This window comes from Orycteropus afer, unplaced genomic scaffold, assembly GCF_000298275.1.
Source record: "Orycteropus afer afer isolate SDZICR_OR568_19922 unplaced genomic scaffold, OryAfe1.0 scaffold00022, whole genome shotgun sequence".
NCBI lineage: Eukaryota > Metazoa > Chordata > Mammalia > Tubulidentata > Orycteropodidae > Orycteropus > Orycteropus afer.
Window position 1 is genome coordinate 1,902,397 of NW_006921609.1, and position 19,856 is coordinate 1,922,252.

The following is a 19,856-nucleotide window of genomic DNA, read 5'->3' on the forward strand; positions in this document are numbered from 1 at the left end:
ACTTCCTCCTTTCCTTATTTTCTTACTTCCTTGCATTTTAATTTCTTCCTCATTTTCTTACTCTCTTCTTCTCTTATTTCTTTCCAGTCTCTTTTCAAAAAGAAGCCAAAGTCATTTATAACAAAGAGCATATGCAGTGAGGTAATAGACTTCCATATGAAAATATGAGGCATTGGTGGCTCAGTGGAGAATCATCACTTTCCATGAAGGAGACCCAGTTTCAATTCCTGCTCAGTGCATCTCATGCACAGCCACCATGACAGACACCACCCGTCTGTCAGTGGTGAAGTTGTGTTGCTATAATGCCCAACAGGTTTCAGTGGAGGTTCCAGACTCGCATGTTGTTGCTGTTATGTGCCATCGTGTCAGACCCGACTCAGAGCGACCCCTCCTTGGGTTTCCAAGGTGGTATCACTACTGAAGTAGATTGCCCAACCTTCCTTCCGAGGAGTGGCTGGTGGGTTTGAACTGCCAGCCTTCTGGTTAGCAGTCAAGTGCCTTATGCACTATGCTACCAGAGCTCCTCCAGACTCACAGAGTAGGAAAAGAAGTCTGTCAATCTACTTCTGAATGTCAACTGATAAATACTTTATGGATCACAATGGTCTTATCCACAACTAATCATGACATAGTACCTAAGGCATTTGTCTGCTAACCAGAAGGCTGGCAGTTCAAACTCACCAGCCATTCCTCGGAAGGAAGATGGGGCAATCTACTTCCATAATGATACCACTTCAGAAATCCAAGGAGGGGTGACTATGAGTGAAGTCTGATTCGATGGCATGTAACAACAACAACAATCATGAGATGGGGCAGGACCAGGCACCATCCCCATCAGACTGGGTCCTAATTTGACAGCAACTATCAGCAATAATATCATATGAAAATAGAGTCTAACAAAATAAATATGCAAGTCTATAAAAAAGAAAACAAAACAACCAAACTCACTGCCAATGAGTGGATTCCAACTCATAGCAACCCCTTTTGAGTTTCTGAGGTGGTAAATCTTTACCCAAGTAGATTGGTCAGTCTTTCTCCCACAGAGTGGCTGGTGGATTTAAACCACCAACTTTCTGGTTAGCTGTCAAATGCCTTAGGCACTACACCACCAGAGCTCCTTTTAACAGAAAAGTTTAGCCTAATTTCTTTGTATTAGAGATTCCCAATAGCACACATACAAAGGAAAACATTAAGTATTACATAACATTCTTTATGAGATGGGATAAGCTACCAATTCCATAATGAAGAGAGATTTCCCCTCACTCAATTGTAAAATACATTTCTCAGTTATGCTCTTTAAAGCAATAATGTGAAGAAAAATATATTCAATAAGAAAGATTTGGATAAAATGTAAAAATCTAAATCATATGCTTGTTACTCAAAAATAAATAAATAAATGGATTTCAGCTGAGGAAAAGTTAATGTTAATATGGAAATGATTCAAAGGTATGCTACGAGAAGTTATAACCAAGTCCTCCAAGAAAATAACCCTTTTTTGATGTAAGTTAATAAAACTTAGAATACCTGAGTACTGAATGAAGAGTCTATCTTTTAACAATCTCCCCTAAGTATCACTAAGTTATAGTGGAAATATATTTATATATTTAAAATATTTTTAGTGGAAATCCCAAGAATTAGTTTCCTTTCTAACACCATTACATCTGTAAGATAATGGGGAACAGCTCCTGACTCATCAGTTTCTCTCTTGTCCTTAATATTGTAGCTTGTGCACTGGAGGAAATTGATTAGATTAAGATAACATTTTAATCAGTCTTTCTTACTCTGGAAATATCACAAAATTTTAAAGAGTTGAAGTCAGAAAATTTAAAGTTAATTTCACTTAACTTAATGCTGTTCATTAAGAGCTATCATGACTCTAAGGGACTGGCAGGTATTTTCTTATGAAGGTGGTAAATGAATGTTGTGTTGTTGTGTGCCGTCGAGTCGGCCCCGACTCATAGCAACCCCTCCTTGAGTTTCTGAGGCAGTATCACTAGGGAAGTAGGATTGCCCAACCTTCCTTCCGAGGAGTGGCTGGTGGGTTTGAACCGCCAGCCTTCTGGTTAGCAGTCAAGTGCTTTAGCCACTATGCTACCAGAGCTCCTGGTAAATGAATAAGAAATGGTAATTGAAATGACAGAGCTCTGGTAGCTTAGTGCCTAAGGCACTTGACTGCTAACCAGAAGGTGGCAGTTTAAATCCACCAGCCACTCCTCAGAAGGAAAGTTGGGCAATCTACTTCCGTAGTGATGTTGTTGTTGCTGTTATGTGACGTCAAGTAGGACCCAACTCATAGCGACCCCTCCTTGGGTTTCCGAGGCAGTATCACTACAGTAGATTGCCCCATCTTTCTTCTGAGGAGTGGTGTGATAACGCCTTGGAAACCCAAGGAGGGGTCACTATGAGTGGGGGCTGACTCCAAGGCAACAACAATTGAAATGTGTCCAATTCAAAGTGTTTATCTAACTGCTTCATGCTTGACCCTCTTGTGAAATGTTTTGCCACCTTTTTACTGAAATCCCTTCCCTCCACTCTTCCCCTACCTAATAAAAGGTTCTCTCCCACCTTCCACCTCGCCAAAGCAATCCTCTTCTTTCCCTCAAATCTGAAAGGAAGGCCCATCCTTCTCCAAATCCTTTTCAGGCTAATCCCACCTGACTGTATTCATTACTTAAACCTTTTGGGGTGTGAAATGAGTTACAGTGCCTGACTGCAAATTGCAGCATGCATTAGTATTCTTTTTTGCTTTAGTGTGTCCAAAAGCTTAAAACATCCCTACCTAAGCTCCTGCTTCAGAGAATTCTTATCACAGCAAATACCGTCTGAGAAGTGAGACAAAAGAGAAGAAACCTAAGCAGAGCCTGAGAAGAGAGGCACAAGATTTAATGTCGTGCAAGTTGCCTTGGGATATCCTTCTTTCTCTCCCTAGAATTCACCTATGAGTTTATTTTTATACCCTATATATGACTTCAAAAAATAGTAATGGCTGTTTCTATAAGTTTCTTTTCTTACATAGAATAAAGTTCCCTTGAAACCAGGGGAGTCCTTTGAGGGTGCATAACCCATAAAAATGGTAATAAAGATTCAGAAATAGGTTCCCTGTCGGCATTAGTATGTCAACAAGGTAAAGTTATATGGTGTTTCTTTGTGATACCAAATGTCTACACAGCTAAACAAGTGTGTGATGGAGTTAGTTAGCTAGATCTGTAGACCCGGAACATTTTCAGGATTTTAAAAGTGCAAAATCTTCTTGAAATCTTCACATACAACCTCTGCAAACATTAACATCTATTCATTTTCTTAAAAGGAAAGTGAGATATGGACAGTCTCAATTGAACGGCTTAGTTGCAAAACTTAACATATTATTTCTTAACAATTCAACTTTTCAGTCATTCTGAGATTTATCTTTCAGAAATAAATAGTGACAACATGGAATTGCTAACCTTTTCTTTTTACCAAGAACATTTTTTAAAATGTGTTTTAAAATCTATTGCCTCCATTATTTCTTAAAATAATGAATAATTTGTTATAAACTTCTTCTGCTATTTTATGTTCTGTTTATATGTGAATGCCAATCAAGATAAACCATATTCAGTCAGAAATAATTGTGAGTTTGACTTGACAGACTTTGAAATGCTGGTAGTCCATTTCAAATTACATTCCATACTCTAACATCCAGCACCTTGAAAGGTTTATATGAACTGATGGCTTCTATGTGCTAAAATTTAATTTGAGAATTTATACTTTTTTTCCAAAAGAATAATTTGCTAAGTTATTCTAAATACTCCAAACCAACATAAGGGCAAAGTTAACTGCATTCTGTTTTATCATGTTAAGTCTGAGACTAAAAATGTAGAAAAGGCAATCTCAGAATATAAAATACATGTGTGTCTCTTTTCTGTGTGTATACATAATCTCTGTTTCTTCTTCATGGAACAATGAAAATGTTAGCATGGAATAGCATTTGAGAATTCCAGAGAAGAACAAGTGGCATTTCTTGAATATTCTTTGATCTTAAAGCTTAACCCTAGTCTTCCTTTCTTCTAAAAAAGACAAATGGTAAAACATTAGCTGCCAATAACGTTCTTAGTGCAATGCCACTAGAAGGTACATACACAATATGGGGTAGATAGGAAACTGATATATAAACAACTTTAATATTATTTAATTTAAGCCCTGTCTAGATTTCATTTTTAATTTCTTTCAAGGTCTGTCTTAAGAGAGATATCCTGGGGAAATAAAAGGAGGACAGCTAGCGATAATTGAAGAGTCTCAAATCCACATCTCTGAAATATATTTTTAATGAATTACTTTTCAAGATATTTCCCTAGTTACTAATGAGTACTTTAACACAGATTGCTTATCAGGTAACTATAAGTCACTTTAGAAGTGAAAAAGCAAAGCTCTTAGCAAACAGAAGTAGATATTATATTTTGCTAGCACTGTCATTCCCAGTTCACAATCTGTAACATGTATCCAAATCACCTGGAGGACTTGTTAAAAGACAGATCCCCAGGCCCACACCTAGAGTTTCTAATGTAATTGATCTAGGTGGAGATGGAAAACTTGCATTTCAAATTCACCCTTTGGTGAGGCTGATGCTGGTGGTCCAGAGAAGAAAATTTGAGAATCCCTGGGCTATGAATAAAGTTCAGAGTCAGAAATCTGGAAAACTACTTAGAAAATGTCCAATATACAAATATTCAACAGAATAAGGATGCTAGGGGTGTGGATGAAGGTGAAAGGAACAGATGTTTGAAAGGAAAAACGGAGAATAACTATGACCTTTACACTTGAAACAAAGATGTGTACTAGTATACCAATTTCAATGATATTTCTGGAGCCTGCAAGCAAAGTGAATAAAATTTGTGTCTCTTCGAATTGGATAGGTAGCTCTTGATATTTCTAAAAGGAAAGTATGGTGTGATAAATTCTACCAGAAGCGGTACCAATGTAGAGCCCTCTACTATATGTTTTGATCTGCATTCTGTCTTAATGTGATATCATTAAATCATTGTAATTGTTGTTGTTATGTGCCATGGAGTCATTAGCTAGAATGATTTTGAGTTGGTGCAGTCCTTCTTGACCTAGAGTGTTTCTGACTTTCTAGATCCTCACTGCCCTTTGAAATCATTATGCCTGTTTAGTTTTATTTTCTAAATTATAGCAAACACATTTTATATAAATATTTAAATAAGGTGATTCTTCTACTCACATTAGGTGAGTATCTTCAAAAACAGCATCAACAATGCTCATCTTTCTTTCATAAAGCTATTTCAGCATTTATTAAGGGAATGAACATTGCTTTGGGTACTTGTATTCCTTTCTCTGTTTATAATATATGAATTTTATATTTAGAAAAATGTTAAAGTTTGGAACACTAAACATATAGCCTCCCTTACTCTAACTAGCTGTTCAGTGGGCAAAAGATAACCCGACTCTCTCTCAGTTTATTGAAGGAGTTTTTCTATCTTGAAAAATAAACATACCTGCTATTAATATTCCTTGGAAATTTCCTATGCACAAATGGAAAAGAGTCAGAGTTGGTTATTATCTAGGGAAAATATTGCACTTTCTTTTGGAGGGGCAATGGGTGGCTCCATCATGACCAGGTGTATTCCAAAAGATCAAAACCACAAGATCTCCCCGATCACCAGTAGAAGAAATCAGGAATTAAAATTTTTCCAGACTGAAGACATATTTTTATAGCAAGATTAAAATCTAATGTAAATAAAAACAAGATATAAGATTAAGAATTGAGAAGACAAACATTTCTGGCTGAGCCAGGATAATTAAAAAAGGTCTATAGTTGAAAGCACGGCAGAGCTCTGGTAGCATAGGGCCTAAGACATTTGACTGCTAACCAGAATGCTGGCAGTTCAAACCCACCAGCCACTCCTCAGAAGGAAGGTTGGGCAATCTACTTCCATAGTGATACTGCCTCAAAAACCCTAGGAATGTCGTTATACGTCAGGTCTGACTCAATGGCATCTAACAACAACAACAACATAGTTGAAACCAGAATTATAAAATAAATCTGTTTTCAAGGATAGGAAAGTCCAGGGACTTAAATGCCTTTTGTCACAAGGAGATGTCTCATTTTCCACCCAGTTCTGGCTCACTGTTTGACACTTGCAGGTCCAGGTTATATACATCCTTTCAGAGTGGTCACAATGGTTTCTGGCTTTGAATTAGAGCTTGTGCTGCTTTGAATTGAACAAAATTTCATGAACAAAGCAATATTTTGAAAGGTAAATCCTAAAGATCTCTTTTTGCTATGTTGTTCTTAGGCAACATGCATTTTTTCAAAAGAGCATTAAATGGCACAGGAGAAGAGCTCAATAAATTATAGTGCAGCAACTTTCTGATATGTTGTCATTAAAATTGATCATTATGGAAACTACTAGAAAATATAAATGTGCCAAATGAAAACTCAGACACCAAAACAATATGTGCACAGATTTTTAATCTTATAAAATAATATGAGCATGCAAACAAGAACTAGAGATATCATGCAATAATAAAAATTACATTTCATGGCATTATGGGTAATTCTACTGATTTGCACCATTTTGTAGAGAGCAAAACATTTGAAATTTTATATTAAAATGTTAGTCTTTTCACATGGAATTCCATAATTTATTTTAATGTTCATAATAATAAATGACTGAAAGTGTGATTTTTTTTTTTTTTTTTTTTTTTTTAATTTGTGTGTTTTTCCCTAGGAGTGAGAACTCTTCCATGCCAATCTTCTCTACAACAGTCGGGCCATTTGTACAATTGAACACAGCACCTAATGGCAGCTTAATACTAACACCTAGGTGGGTAATAAAATCTGTTCTTTGGCTACTTGTACATGAACTGGAAATAAGATAGATTTAAAAGCCAGTCAAATTCAAATATTACCACATTTTTGCCAGATAATCTTGAAAGTTATTTGACTTATTTTATTCAACAAATCACAGAATCCTTGAATGATACAAACAGTGAAGTGCTCGACCACTACCAGGAATGTTGGTGGTTCAAGTCTACCCAAAGTAGCTTAGCAAGATCAGCCTGGTGATCTACTGATCTACTTCCAAAAAGTCATGACCTTCAAAATACTATGAAGCTGTTCTGCTTTATAATACATGAGGTCACTGTGAACAACTGTTAAAAAAAATCAAATCATCTCAAATAGTAACTAACTAGTTCTATCTGATAATACTGGCTAACCCTCATAGATTTAAGAAGGTTAAATCAGATATGGTATATGTAACTGTATAGCACACTGATAGTAACTCGGTAAAATTTAACTGAATCCCGTGTTTGCTCTTATCCCCAGATTCACAAAGAATTTAACAATATAGAAAGAAATTATGAGACCTGGGGAAAATAGATCTATTATTGATCATACTAAAGAGACTAGCAAAAATTAGATATCATTAAAAAAAAAAACAAAGAAGAGAAACATATCACGATACTATTTTCTCTGCTTTGCACTCTTTCAACAATATAACATCAATATTAAAGAAAGGAGTCCAGACTTCTACTTATGCCTACATATTCTCTTTTTCTATTTAATATTCAACTGACTCTAATAGTCTTTACTAACATTTTAAAAAATAATGTCCTTCTGGTATTCAAAGATTTATTTTAGCTTGGATTATGTCATTTCTCCTGTTTTGACATTAATAGTATTTTTTGTTTTAATTGGTTTCTGAATTTTACAGTACCACTGAAGTCCAGCAATGGGTGGGAGAAAGTAACAGCTAGAAGCCATAATTAGAGATAAGGATTTAAGATGCCATTTCCAGTACATTAGCTTGTAGTATTTTATACAGCATACTTAATAGTGAATAAAAGAAATAATACAGTAACTCAGCTATTTGTGGAAAGTTACCATTTCTATGAGTTAGAGAAGTAAAACACATTGGTAAAAAGTATTTTTAGTAGCAATCAAAGCACTCTGTACACAGTTGAATGTCTTATATGAATATTTCTTTGGGCATTGACAGATATTATTAGTGTCATGGTGGGGGATGGGTGAAGTAAAGCAGCTGCCAGTGATAAAACATGCTTCCTGATTTCAATTCCACAAAATATGTCTAAATTTAAATACCATTTGAGATCTTGAAATAGCTAGTACATTGAAGATTTCTTCTATTTATGTCCTACAGACATATAGAAGATAGATTTTTAAAAAAACAAAGGAAAGTTTTTCTACATATTTGTTTTAATTATATGCATGCATCAGAACAGAACTAGGTTTTCCATGCTCATCAACAAAATTCCAGAATCAACTTACATTCATGTCACTGTTACATGTATTTTCATGTTACTTGAAAGAGACAACACTTACAGATATAGGTAACTTCAACCTTCTGTCACTCCACTGAGTCAGCCACTCCATGGAAGGAAGACTGGGTAATCTACTTCTGAAAAGATTTACCACATCAGAAACTCAAAAGGGATCACTATGATATGAGTTGGAGTCGTCTCAATGGCAGTGAGGTTTTTTTTTTTTTTTTTTGGTAATCATTTGGAACATGAGATATCATTGTTAATGTTAGATGGATCTTGGCTAAAAGCAAAAAATACCAAAAAGTTGTTTACCTGTGTTTTATTGACTAGGCAAAGGCATTTGAATGTGTGGATTGTAACAAATTATGAATAGCATTGCAAACTATGGGAATTCCAGAGAACACTTCATCATACTCATGAGGAACACATAAATAAACCAAGAGGTAGTCACTTGAACAGAATAATGGGCTGTTGCATAGTTTAAAATTAGGGAGCGTGTAAGGGTTGTATTCTTTCATCATGCTTATTCAGTTTGTATGCTGAGCAAATAATCCAAGAAGCTGGACTATATGAAGAAGAACGTGGCATCAGGTTTGGAGGAAGTCTCATTTAAGAACCTACGATATGGAGATGACACAACCTCAGTTGCTGGAAGTTAAGATGACTTGAAGGACTTACTGATGAAGATCAAAGTCTGCAATCTTCAGTACAGATTACACTCAACATAAAGAAAAGAAAAATCCTCACAATTGCACCAATGAGCAACATCACAATAAATGGAGAAAAGATTAAAGTTGTCAAAGATTTCATTTTACTTGTATCTACAATCAACACCCAAGCAGGAGTCAAGAAATCAGATGTAGTATTGCACTAGGCAAATCTGATGCAAAAGATCTCTTTAAATTGTTAAGAACAAAGACATCATGTTGAAGACTAAGGTATATCTAACCCAAGGCATGGTATTTTCAGCAGCCCCATATGCAAGTGAAAGCTGGACCATGATTAAGGAAGACAGAAGAAGAATTGATGCCTTTTAATTGTTTTGGTGAAGACTACTGAAAATATAACATGGACTGCCAGATGAACAAATAAATGTGTCCTGAAAGAGGTGCATCTAGAATGCTCCCTAGGAGCAAAAATGACCAGACTTTGTTTCACTTATTTTGGTCATGTTTTTAGAAGGGACCATTCCCTGGAGAAAGATATCATGCTTGATAAAGTGGAGGGTAAGCAAAAAGGGGAATACTTTAACAAGAAAGGTGATCCCACAGAATGTGGAAATTATAGAACAGTATCATTAATATCACACACAATTAAGATCTTACTGAAGATAATTCAGAAACGTTTGCAGCAGTATATTGACAGAGAACTTCCAGAGGTTCAAGCCAGATCCAGAAGAGGACGTGGAACAAGGGATATCATAGCTGTTGTCAGATGGATCTTGGCTCAAGGCAAAGAATACCAGAAAGATGTTGACTTGTGTTTTATTGACTATGCAAAGGCATTTGATTGTGTGGATCATGACAAATTATGGATAACATTGAGAAGAATGGGAATTCCCGAGCACTTGATTGTACTCATGAGGAATCTGTACCTTGACCAGGAGGCTGTCGTTCGAACAGAACAAGGGGACACTACATGGTTTAAAATCAAGAAGGGAGTGTGACAGGGTTGTATCCTTCCTCCACACTTATTCAATCTATATGCTGAGCAAATAATCCGAGAAGCTGGAATATATGAAGAAAAACGTGGTATCAGGATTGGAGGAAGAATCATTAACAGCCTGAGATATGCAGATGATACAACTTTGCTTGCTGAAAGTGAGGATGACTTAAGGCACCTACTGATGAAGGTTGAAGAATATAGTCTGAAATATGGATTACGTCTCAATATAAAGAAAACTAAAATCCTCACAACTGAACCAATGAGAAGCATCACAATAAATGGAGAGAAGATTGAGGTTGTCAAAGAATTCACATTGCTTGGTTCTACAATCGATGGCAATGGAAGCAGCAGTCAGGACATTAGACAACGTGTAACATTGGGAAAGCCAACTGCGAAGGAACTGTATCAAGTGCTGAGGAGCAAGGATATCTCCTTGAGGACTAAGGTGCACCTGACACAAGCCATGATATTTACAATCGCCTGGTATGCATGTGAGAGCTGGACAATGAGTAAGGAAGACCGAAGAAGAGTTGATGCTTTTGAGTTGTGGTGCTGGCAAAGAATGCTGAAAGTACCATGGACTGCTAAAAGAACTAACAGATCTGTCCTGGAGGAAGTGCAGCCAGAATGCTCCTTGGAAGCAAGAATGGTCAGACTTCATCTCACCTATTTTGGTCATGTTGTAAGAAGGGACCATTCCCTGGAGAAGGATGTCATGCTTGGTAGGGTGGAGGGTCGACGAAAGAGGGGGAGGCCTTCAACAAGATGGATTGACACGGTGGCTGTGATGATGGGCTCAAGTATAGCAGGGATTGTGGGGCTGGCGCGGGATCAGGCAGTGTTTCGTTCTGCGGTGCATGGGGTCACTATGAGTTGGCAACGACTCGATGGCACTTAACAATAACAACAACCTTCAACAAAATGGATTGACACAGTAACTGCAATATTAGCTTCAAGCATAACAAGGATTGTGAGGATGTTGCAGGACCAGACAGTGTTTTGTTCTATTGCACATAGGATCACTACAGATCAGAGCTGACTAGATAGCACCTACCAAAAACAATAAAAATCTCTTTCTGATTCAGTCACATTATTTATAATGGGTTGACAGAAAATCAGACACACATGTATTTAGTTAGTTAGTTAGTTAGTTGATTGGTTAGTTAGTTAGAGATGATTATGGTTATTACCCCATGAAAACAGGTGCTTTTAAAAATAATCTTAGCATTTATGGTTGTATTAAAAAATAAGATTTCAAGGAAAATGATTCTTCCAAGTCTGAAAATTCACTGACCTCATGTCCATAGATTCTCCTGTTGCTAGGGAAAAGTGAGACTCAGGCTACTGTTTCCTGCCACTGAGAAAAGGCTGCCCAAAGTGATGCCAGCAATTTGATCCACTGTAACTGGAAATGTACCAAATGGCACTGGGCTCCTTTTCCTGCCGATTCTTTGGACCACTTCAGTAGTAGTCATACACGTAAATGGAAATTTGACTTCATATTTATTGATAAAAATTATGTACTAACACTGTGCTTGTTGTTGTTATGTGCTGTTGAGTCGGACCTGACTCATAGCGACCCCTCCTTGGGTTGCCGAGGCAATAACACTAGGGAAGTAGATTGCCCCATCTTCCTTCTGAAAAGTGGCTGGTGGGTTTGAACCACCAGCCTTCTGGTTAGCGGTCAAGTGCCTTAGGCACTATGCTACTAGAGCGCCCAACACTGTGCTAGATAGAGGATATAAAGTGTTTATCAAAATAATACTTACTTATTAACGTGATAGACACTGTGTTAGGTATATATTCAGTATTTTTTTTTCAATAACCCGTGGGTTATTTTCAATCCATGAAAAAGCTCTGTGACTTAGGTACTGTTGTTCCACTATGTGGAAGAGGAAATAAAGATTCATTGTTAAGAAAGGCTTGAACAAATTCACTAAACTAGTAGACGATGTTGAGATTTTAATCCAAGATTTCTTGACTTCAAAACCTGCTAGTTTAGCACTCTAATGTACTATCTTCTAACTTCCCCACAGCAGCAGCTCACTTCAAAGAGCAACTCTTCAGTAGAGAAAGAAAGGTAAAACATAACCTTTTCAACAAGAATAAAGCCATGGTATTGGACAGAAATTGAGAGAGAAATTAGTACCTTTGGGAACTAATGGTAGATAAAAACACATCCACTTGTATCATAGTGTTGCCCCACTGGGCTCTGAGAAAAACACAGAGTCAAGGAATTGTCTTTTTTCCTTTAAGGGTATCTAGCAGGAGCTCTGGTATCACAGTGCCTAAGGCACTTGACTGCTAACCAGAAGGCTGGTGGTTCAAACCCACCAGCCACTCCTTGGAAGGAAGGTTGGGCAATCCTACTTCTGTAGTGATACTTCCTCGGAAACCCAAGGAGGGGTCGCTATGAGTTGGGGCCGACTCGATGGCAAATAACAACAACAACAACAGCAAGTCTTGGACTCCAGAAGCAAAGGTTAGGACAGTAATTTTACTTCTCACCAATTTCATAACTAGATTTGACAAAGCGCAGATTCACTGTTCATTCAGAGAAGAGTTTGAACAACTTATTCCTCTGAACTAAGACATGAACATGTGTGTGTTTATGTATGAAAATTTTGCATAACCAAAATGTATGGAGGATGAGGTGCAAAGTTCAATGTAATTTCGTGGTTCACTACTAAGTTAACCTGAAACTTCTCTGTGCTTGCTAAAAATATGTATTGTGAAATGTATTAACACTTTTCATTATATTCGTACATACCACAGAGTGTTAACCATAGCTCAGTCTTTCCAAGACCATTGAAAATGTGTCAGAAAGATGGACCATTTTGAGTATGAATTGATAAGTACTACAGATGTGGAAATATATTGGATGAAGGTTCACAGAATACTAGGACACATCCTGAAAACTACTATTTAATCCCTAAACTACAAGTGTGTAATAGAAGGGGAGTTAGTCGAGATGTCTTCTCTAGGACTTTATGGAGACATAGTGCTTATATGTCTTATAACAAGCACATATATATAGATGGATAAAAACATATACATGCATATTGGCTATTAAGAGACCCTTGTTGCACAGTGGCTGAGCATTCACCTGCTAATTGAAAGATTGGTGGTTTGAACCCACTAGCCCCTGGAGAAACATTTGACAGTCTGCTTTTGAAAGGAATTACAGCCTTGGAAACCCTCTGAGGGTAGTTCCACTTGTCCTATAGGGTCACTTAACTGATTCAATGACAAGAAGTTTGGTTTCATTTTTTGCTAGGTTGATTTCCTTATATTTCATTTGAAATCATTCTTTATTTTAAATAGTATGTCAAACACATAACAAGGATGTATCAGAAACACTGAATTGCTTTGATTGTATTTAGAATCTCATGTGCATCTTAGGTCTGGTTTGCGTAGTTGTTTATTATTATTATTATTATTATTATTATTATTTTATTGTTTTACTTTTCCCTAAAAGTTCAAGCACCTAAACAAAATGAACAGTTAGACTTAATATTGTTAAATATATAAATATAAACCATAAAATTTATGTGTGTATATGTTGTGGTATGCGTATATTTAAAAGCAGCTAGTATTTGCAGTGGTTGCTTAGGAAAAACTGGTCAAGAAATCTAATTCATTATGTTATACTGATCTCTAGTGGTTGCTAAGTATACAACATTTTCAAAGATTCCTTTGTTTAAATTTTTGCTTAAAATTGAATCCTTGGCTTTTGAAAACTTTGATATCCAATTGTTTTAATAGATGGTAAGTTTTAAAATCATTTACACCTACACTGTGTTTTATATTTGACTGTGTACATATCTGCCACCTTGAAAATGGCACCTGCCATTTGGTCATAATTGCATTCCTTAAATCAAGTCCACAGTCAAATTCACAGTACTACTGTATAGCTGTCAGGTTGCCAATATAAAGACATGTTCTGTGTTGCATATTGGTGAAATCTAAGGTTGGTTCAAGTGAAATAACAAGAGCTACCATTTCTCTAGTGTGTACTGTGGATAAGACACAATAATAATTGTGTTCTTTTCATTTTCACAAAATTTCAATAAGTAAGTGCTATTATTCCCACAGAGTCTCAGCAATATTGAGCTACCTATCCAAACTCACACAAAAAGTAAGAATGCAAAATAAGGTCTATTTGACTTCTAAACCAGATTTTTCTCCTATATATTTCAGTCTTTCTGAATCCCATGTTGTTGTTATGTGCCCTCGAGTTGGACCCGACTCATAGAGACCCCTCCTTGGGTTACTGAGGCGGTATCACTACTGAAGTAGATTGCCCCATCTTCCTTCCAAGGAGTGGCTGGTGGGTTTGAACCATCAGCCCTCTGGTTATCAGTCCAGTGCCTTAGGCACTATGCTACCAGAGCTCCTTCTGAATTCCATGTATGATGTTTATGTTACAAAGATGATTTTGCTAAGAAAATAAGACTGCTTACATTGCTTTACTTTAAAATGTTTACTACACAATTTTTGAAATATAATTGTTCTTTATTTACAGTAACAAATGTTTACAAGATTTGCTGATTCTGTTACAATGTAACCATAAAAGTAAGTAAATATGCTGTTATATTCTCTTCTACTGTCTTCAGTTTAAAATTCTGAATACAGTACAGTTAGCCCTTGCTGTCCTGGGAGGGAGCAAGGAGGAAGGAATTAAGTAGTCAAAGCAATTCTTCAAAGACCAAGGGAAAACATAAACTGCTATTTATATAGCATTTACATTGTATTTGCTATTTACATAGCATTTACATTGTATTAGGTATTTGGGATAGCGGTTAAAGCATTGGGCTGCTAACCAAAATGTCAGTGGGTGGTTGGAAACCACCAGCCATGGGAGAAAGATGAAGGAGTCTGCTTCCATAAAGATTTACAGCCTTGGGCCAGTTCTATCCTGTCCTGGAGAGTTGCTATAAGTCAGAATCCACCCTATGGCAGTGGATTTCTTATTTTAGAGATAATTTAAATTATACAGGAGGATGTTGTTGTTGCTTTTAGGTGCCATCCAGTCATCTCTGACTCATAATGACCCTATGCACAACTGAAAGAAACACTGCCCACTCCTGCACCAGCTTCACAGTCCTTGCTATACCTAAGCCCATCTGGGCAGCCACTGTGTCAATCCAAAGGGGCCTTCCCCTTTTTCTCTGACCCTCCACTTTACCAAGCATGATATCTTTCTCCTGAGAATGGTCCCCTCTGACAACATGATCAAAGTACATGTCGTGTACTTTGACCATTTTGCTTCCCAGCAGCATTCCAGCTGCACTTCTGGGACAGATTTGTTCATTTTTCTGTCAGTCCATGGTACTTTCAGTATTCTGTGCCAATATCACAACTGAAAAAGCATCAACAACACTTCTTTGGTCTTCCTTATTCATTGTCCAGCTGTCATATGCACATGAGGCTACTGAAAACACCTTGGCTTGAGTTAGGTGCACTTTAGTCTTTGCTCTTCAGCACTTGAAAGAGGTCTTTTGCCACAGATTTGCCCAAGGCAATAATACATCGCCTGTTTTGACTGCTGCTTCCATTGGTGTTGATGGTGGAAACAAGCAATATGAAATCTTGGACAATTTCAATCTTTTCTCCATTTATTGTGATGCTGCTTATTGGCCCAGTTATGAGGATGTTTGTTTTCTTTATATTGAGGTGTGATCCATACTGCAGATTGTAGTCTTTAAAATCTTCATCAGTAAGTGCTTCAAGTCATCCTCACTTTCAGCAAGCAAAGTTGTGTCATCAGAGTATCACACCTTGTTCATGATTCTTCCTCCAATCCTGAGGCCACATTCTTCTTCATATAGTCCAGCTTCTCAGATTATTTGTTCAGCCTGCAGATTGAATAACTATGGTGAAAGGATACAACCCTGACACACTCCTATCCTGATTTTAAGCCATGCAATATCCCTTGTTCTGTTTGAATGACAGCCTCCTGGTCTATGTACAGGTTCCTCATGAGTACAAATAAGTGTTCTGAATTCCCATTCTTCTCAATTTTAGCCATAGTTTGTTATGATCCACACAATCGAATGCCTTTGCATAGTCAATAAAACATAAGCAAACATTTTTCTGGTATTCTTTCCTTTGAGCCAAGATCCATCTGACATCAGCTATGATATCCCTTGCTTCACATCCCCTTCTGAATCCAGCTTGCATTTCTGGAAGTTCCCTGTCAATATACTGCTTCAACCATTTTTGAATTGTCTTATTCAATAAGATTTTACTTGCATGTGATATTAATGATATTGTTTGATAATTTCCACATTCTGTGAGATCACCTTTCTTTGGAATGGGTACAAATATGGATCTCTTCCAGTCAGTTGACCAGGTAGCTGTCTTCCAAATTTCTTGGCATAGCCGAGTGAGTGCATCCAGTGCAGCATCCATTTGTTGAAACAATTCCTGGAGCCTTCCCCTCGACACCACCAATTCCTTCAGTGCAGCTTCCACTTTTCCCTTCAATACTACTAGTTCTTGATTGTATGCTACCTTCCGAAATGGATGAACATCAACCAATTGTTTTTGGTACAGTGATTTTTTGTATTCCTTCCATCTTCTTTTGATGTTTCCTGCATTATTCAACATATTGCCCATAGAATCTATCAATATTGCAACTCAGGACTTAAATTTTGTTTTCCTCAATTCTTTCAGCTTGGGAAATGTTAAGCTTGTTCTTCTCTTTTGATTTTCTAACCCCAGGGCTTTGCACATTTCATTATAGTAATTGATTTTTTCTTCTCAAGCTGCTGTTTGAAATCTGTTCAACTCTTTTATCTTGTCATTTCTTCCATTTGTTTTAGCTGCTCTCTGCTCAAGGACAAGTTTCAGAGTCTCTTCTGATATCCATGTTGGTCTTTTCTTCCTTTCCTGTCTTTTTAACAACCTTTTGCTTTCTTCATGGATGATGTTCTTGATGTCATCCCACATTTCACCTGGCTTTCTGACACTGGTGTTCACTGCATCAAGTCTGTTCTTCAGATAGTCTCTGAACTCAGGTGGATTACAATCTAGGTCCTATTTTGGTTCTCATGGACTTTTTTATAATTATCTTCAGCTTCAACTTGAACTTGCATATGACCAATTGACAGTTGATTACACAGTCAGCTCCTGGCCTTGTTTTGGCTGAAGATATTGAGCTTATCCATTACCTCTTGCCACAGGTATAGTCAATCTTATTTCTGTGTATTCCATCTGGTGAAGTTCATATGTATGGCCACCATTTGTGTTGTTGAAAAAAGGTATTCGCAATGAGTAAGTTGTTGGTCTTGCAAAATTCTATCATGTGATCTCATCGTCATTTCTATCACCAAGGCCATATTTTCCAACTACTGGTGATTCTTCTTTGTTTCCAACTTTTGTATTCTAATCACCAATGATAATCAGTACAACTTGATTGGAAATTTGGTCAATTTCAGAATGTAGAAGCTGGCAAGAATCTTCAATTTCCTCACTTTTGGCTTTGGTGGTTGGTGCTTAAATTTGAATTATAGTAATATTAACTTGTCTTCCTGGTAGGTGTATGGATATTATCTTGTCACTGACAGCAGTTTGCTTCAAGATAGATTTTGAAACATTCTTTGTGACAATGAATGCCACGCCATTCTTCAATATGACATTCCTAGTATAGTAGATCATACGGTTTTGTTATTCAGATTGGCCAAAACCAGTCCATTTCAGCTTACTAATGCCTAAGATATTGATTTTTATGCATTCCATTTCATTTTTTACAACTTCCAATTTTCCCAGATTCACACATAGTGCATTCCATGTTCCAGTTATTAATGGATGTTTCTTCTGTTTCCTCCCATTTGGAGTCATATGGGAGGATGAGTGTGAGTTATTTCCAAACACTATGGCTTTTTATATAAGAGACTTGAGCATCCTCAGATTTTGGTATCCCTTGGGGAAGACATGGGGTTTTCTAGAACTAATCCCCACAGATGCTGATGAATGACTGCATTTATGTCACTTGAAATTATTTTGTAGTGTTCCATTAAATCTTCATGATTAGAAAAAACTCGCCTAAATAAACTTTTTTTTCCCCCTCAATGAATTTACTAGCATGTGGAAAAAAAATGGTGGCTCAAGAAGTCAGCCCAAAAATTGTTGGAGGAAATAATGCCAAGGAAGGGGCCTGGCCCTGGCTTGTTGCTCTGTATTACGATGGACGACTGCTCTGTGGTGCTTCCCTTGTCAGCAAAGACTGGCTGGTGTCTGCAGCACACTGTGTGTATGGGTGAGTTTCGGTGTCCATGTTCAAGATGGATCACCACAGCAGACATCACTGACCATCCCCAGTTCATGCAGGCTTACAAAATCACTCCATAGGAGAAATGCTCCTACTATTTATGACATTATAAACTTTCATTAGATATTTTCATCATTATGTTTACTCCAAAACCAAACTCGCTGACATTGAGTTGATTCCAACTCATTGGGTTTCCAAGGCTATAAATCTTTACAGAAGCAGACTGTTTCATCTTCCTTCCATTGAATGGCTGGTGGGCTTGTACTGCTGACTTTCTGCTTAGCAGCCAAATACCTTAACCACTACACCACTAGAGTTCCTTGTATTAGGTTTCCTACTAAATAAAAAGGAGCTCTGGTAGCATAGTTCCTAAGGCACTTGATTGCTAACCAGAAGGCTGGCGGTTCAAACCCACCAGCCACTCCTCGGAAGGAAGGTTGGGCAATCCTACTTCCGTAGTGATAACTGCCTCAGAAATCCAAGGAGTGGTCGCTAGGAGTTGGGGCCGACTTGATGGCAAATAACAACAACAACTAAATAAAAACTGATTTTTTTTAAAATTTTTTCATGAGGTAAGCATTAAATGGTGTGAAATTAGTATTTCATTTATAAATTAGGCTGGTTATCATTCAATTAAAAGGAGTCCTAGTGGCACAATGTTTAAAGTGCATAATCCTAGGAACCCAGAGAATGGGGACCCATAGACTTGTTGATCTGCTTAAAATCCCTGGTGATCTGCCCACATAAACATTCACACCAAAAATAGCCTATGGCCATTGAGTCAATTCTGACTCATAATGGCCTTATAGAACAGGGTAGAATTGCCTCATAAGGGTTTCCAAGGCTGAAATCTTTACATTAACAGATTGCCACACCTTTAGTGGCTGGGAGATTGGAATACCTACCTGTCACTTAGGAGCTGACTGCTGTAAGTTCTGTGCCACTTTCATAAAGGCTCTTTCATGAAGATTTCAGCCTAGGAAACACTATGGGCAGTTATACTCTGTACTATCATCTCACTATGAGTTAAGGATCCACTCAACAACCTACAACAACACTATTCAATTAGATCAATATTCAATACATCAATATAAAAAAGCATGCATAGATAGCCCTCAAATTAGAAATATACTTTGCTTTAGAAGTTCATGAGTAAGTGCTTTGTTGTGAACTAGGATTAAAAATCAAATGAACAAAAATATAGCAGCAACTTAATTCTCTAGTCAGATATAGTTTCATACTTCCTGTAATTGAAATTTAGGGATAATATTCAGTATATCCAACTACCGGTGATTCTTCTTTGTTTCCAACTTTTGCATTCCAGTCACCAGTGATACCAAGCAGATTTTATATTGCCCCATGGTTATAGGTGAGGAGAGACAACTCAGGGATGCCCAAAGTAGTAGGCAGGAAGAGCAGGAGAAAGGGGATTAAAAGCCAGGAAGCCAGAGAGAAGAGCAATCAGCTGAAGGGATTAGGTGAGGAGAGGAAACTCGGCCCACCCACAGTAGCAGGCGAAAGGGGATAAAAGCCAGGAACCTGGGCAGAGGAGCAGTCAGCCCCAGGGACAACTCAGGGACACCCAAAGCAGTAGGCCAGAAGAGCAGGAGAAAGGGGATTAAAAGCCAGGAAG

At 37.4% G+C, this 19,856-nt stretch overlaps 1 protein-coding gene across 1 annotated transcript in view; it reads left to right on the plus strand.

Annotated features, from left to right (window-relative positions):
* Positions 1-19,856, plus strand: part of TMPRSS15 (transmembrane serine protease 15) — a 288,131-nt gene that overhangs the window by 223,737 nt on the left and 44,538 nt on the right. Inside the window, exons 20-22 of the mRNA XM_007934909.1 lie at positions 6,726-6,821; positions 14,474-14,523; positions 18,037-18,211. Of these exons, the coding sequence (XP_007933100.1) occupies positions 6,726-6,821; positions 14,474-14,523; positions 18,037-18,211 (321 nt within the window). The remainder of the gene's footprint in view (positions 1-6,725; positions 6,822-14,473; positions 14,524-18,036; positions 18,212-19,856) is intronic.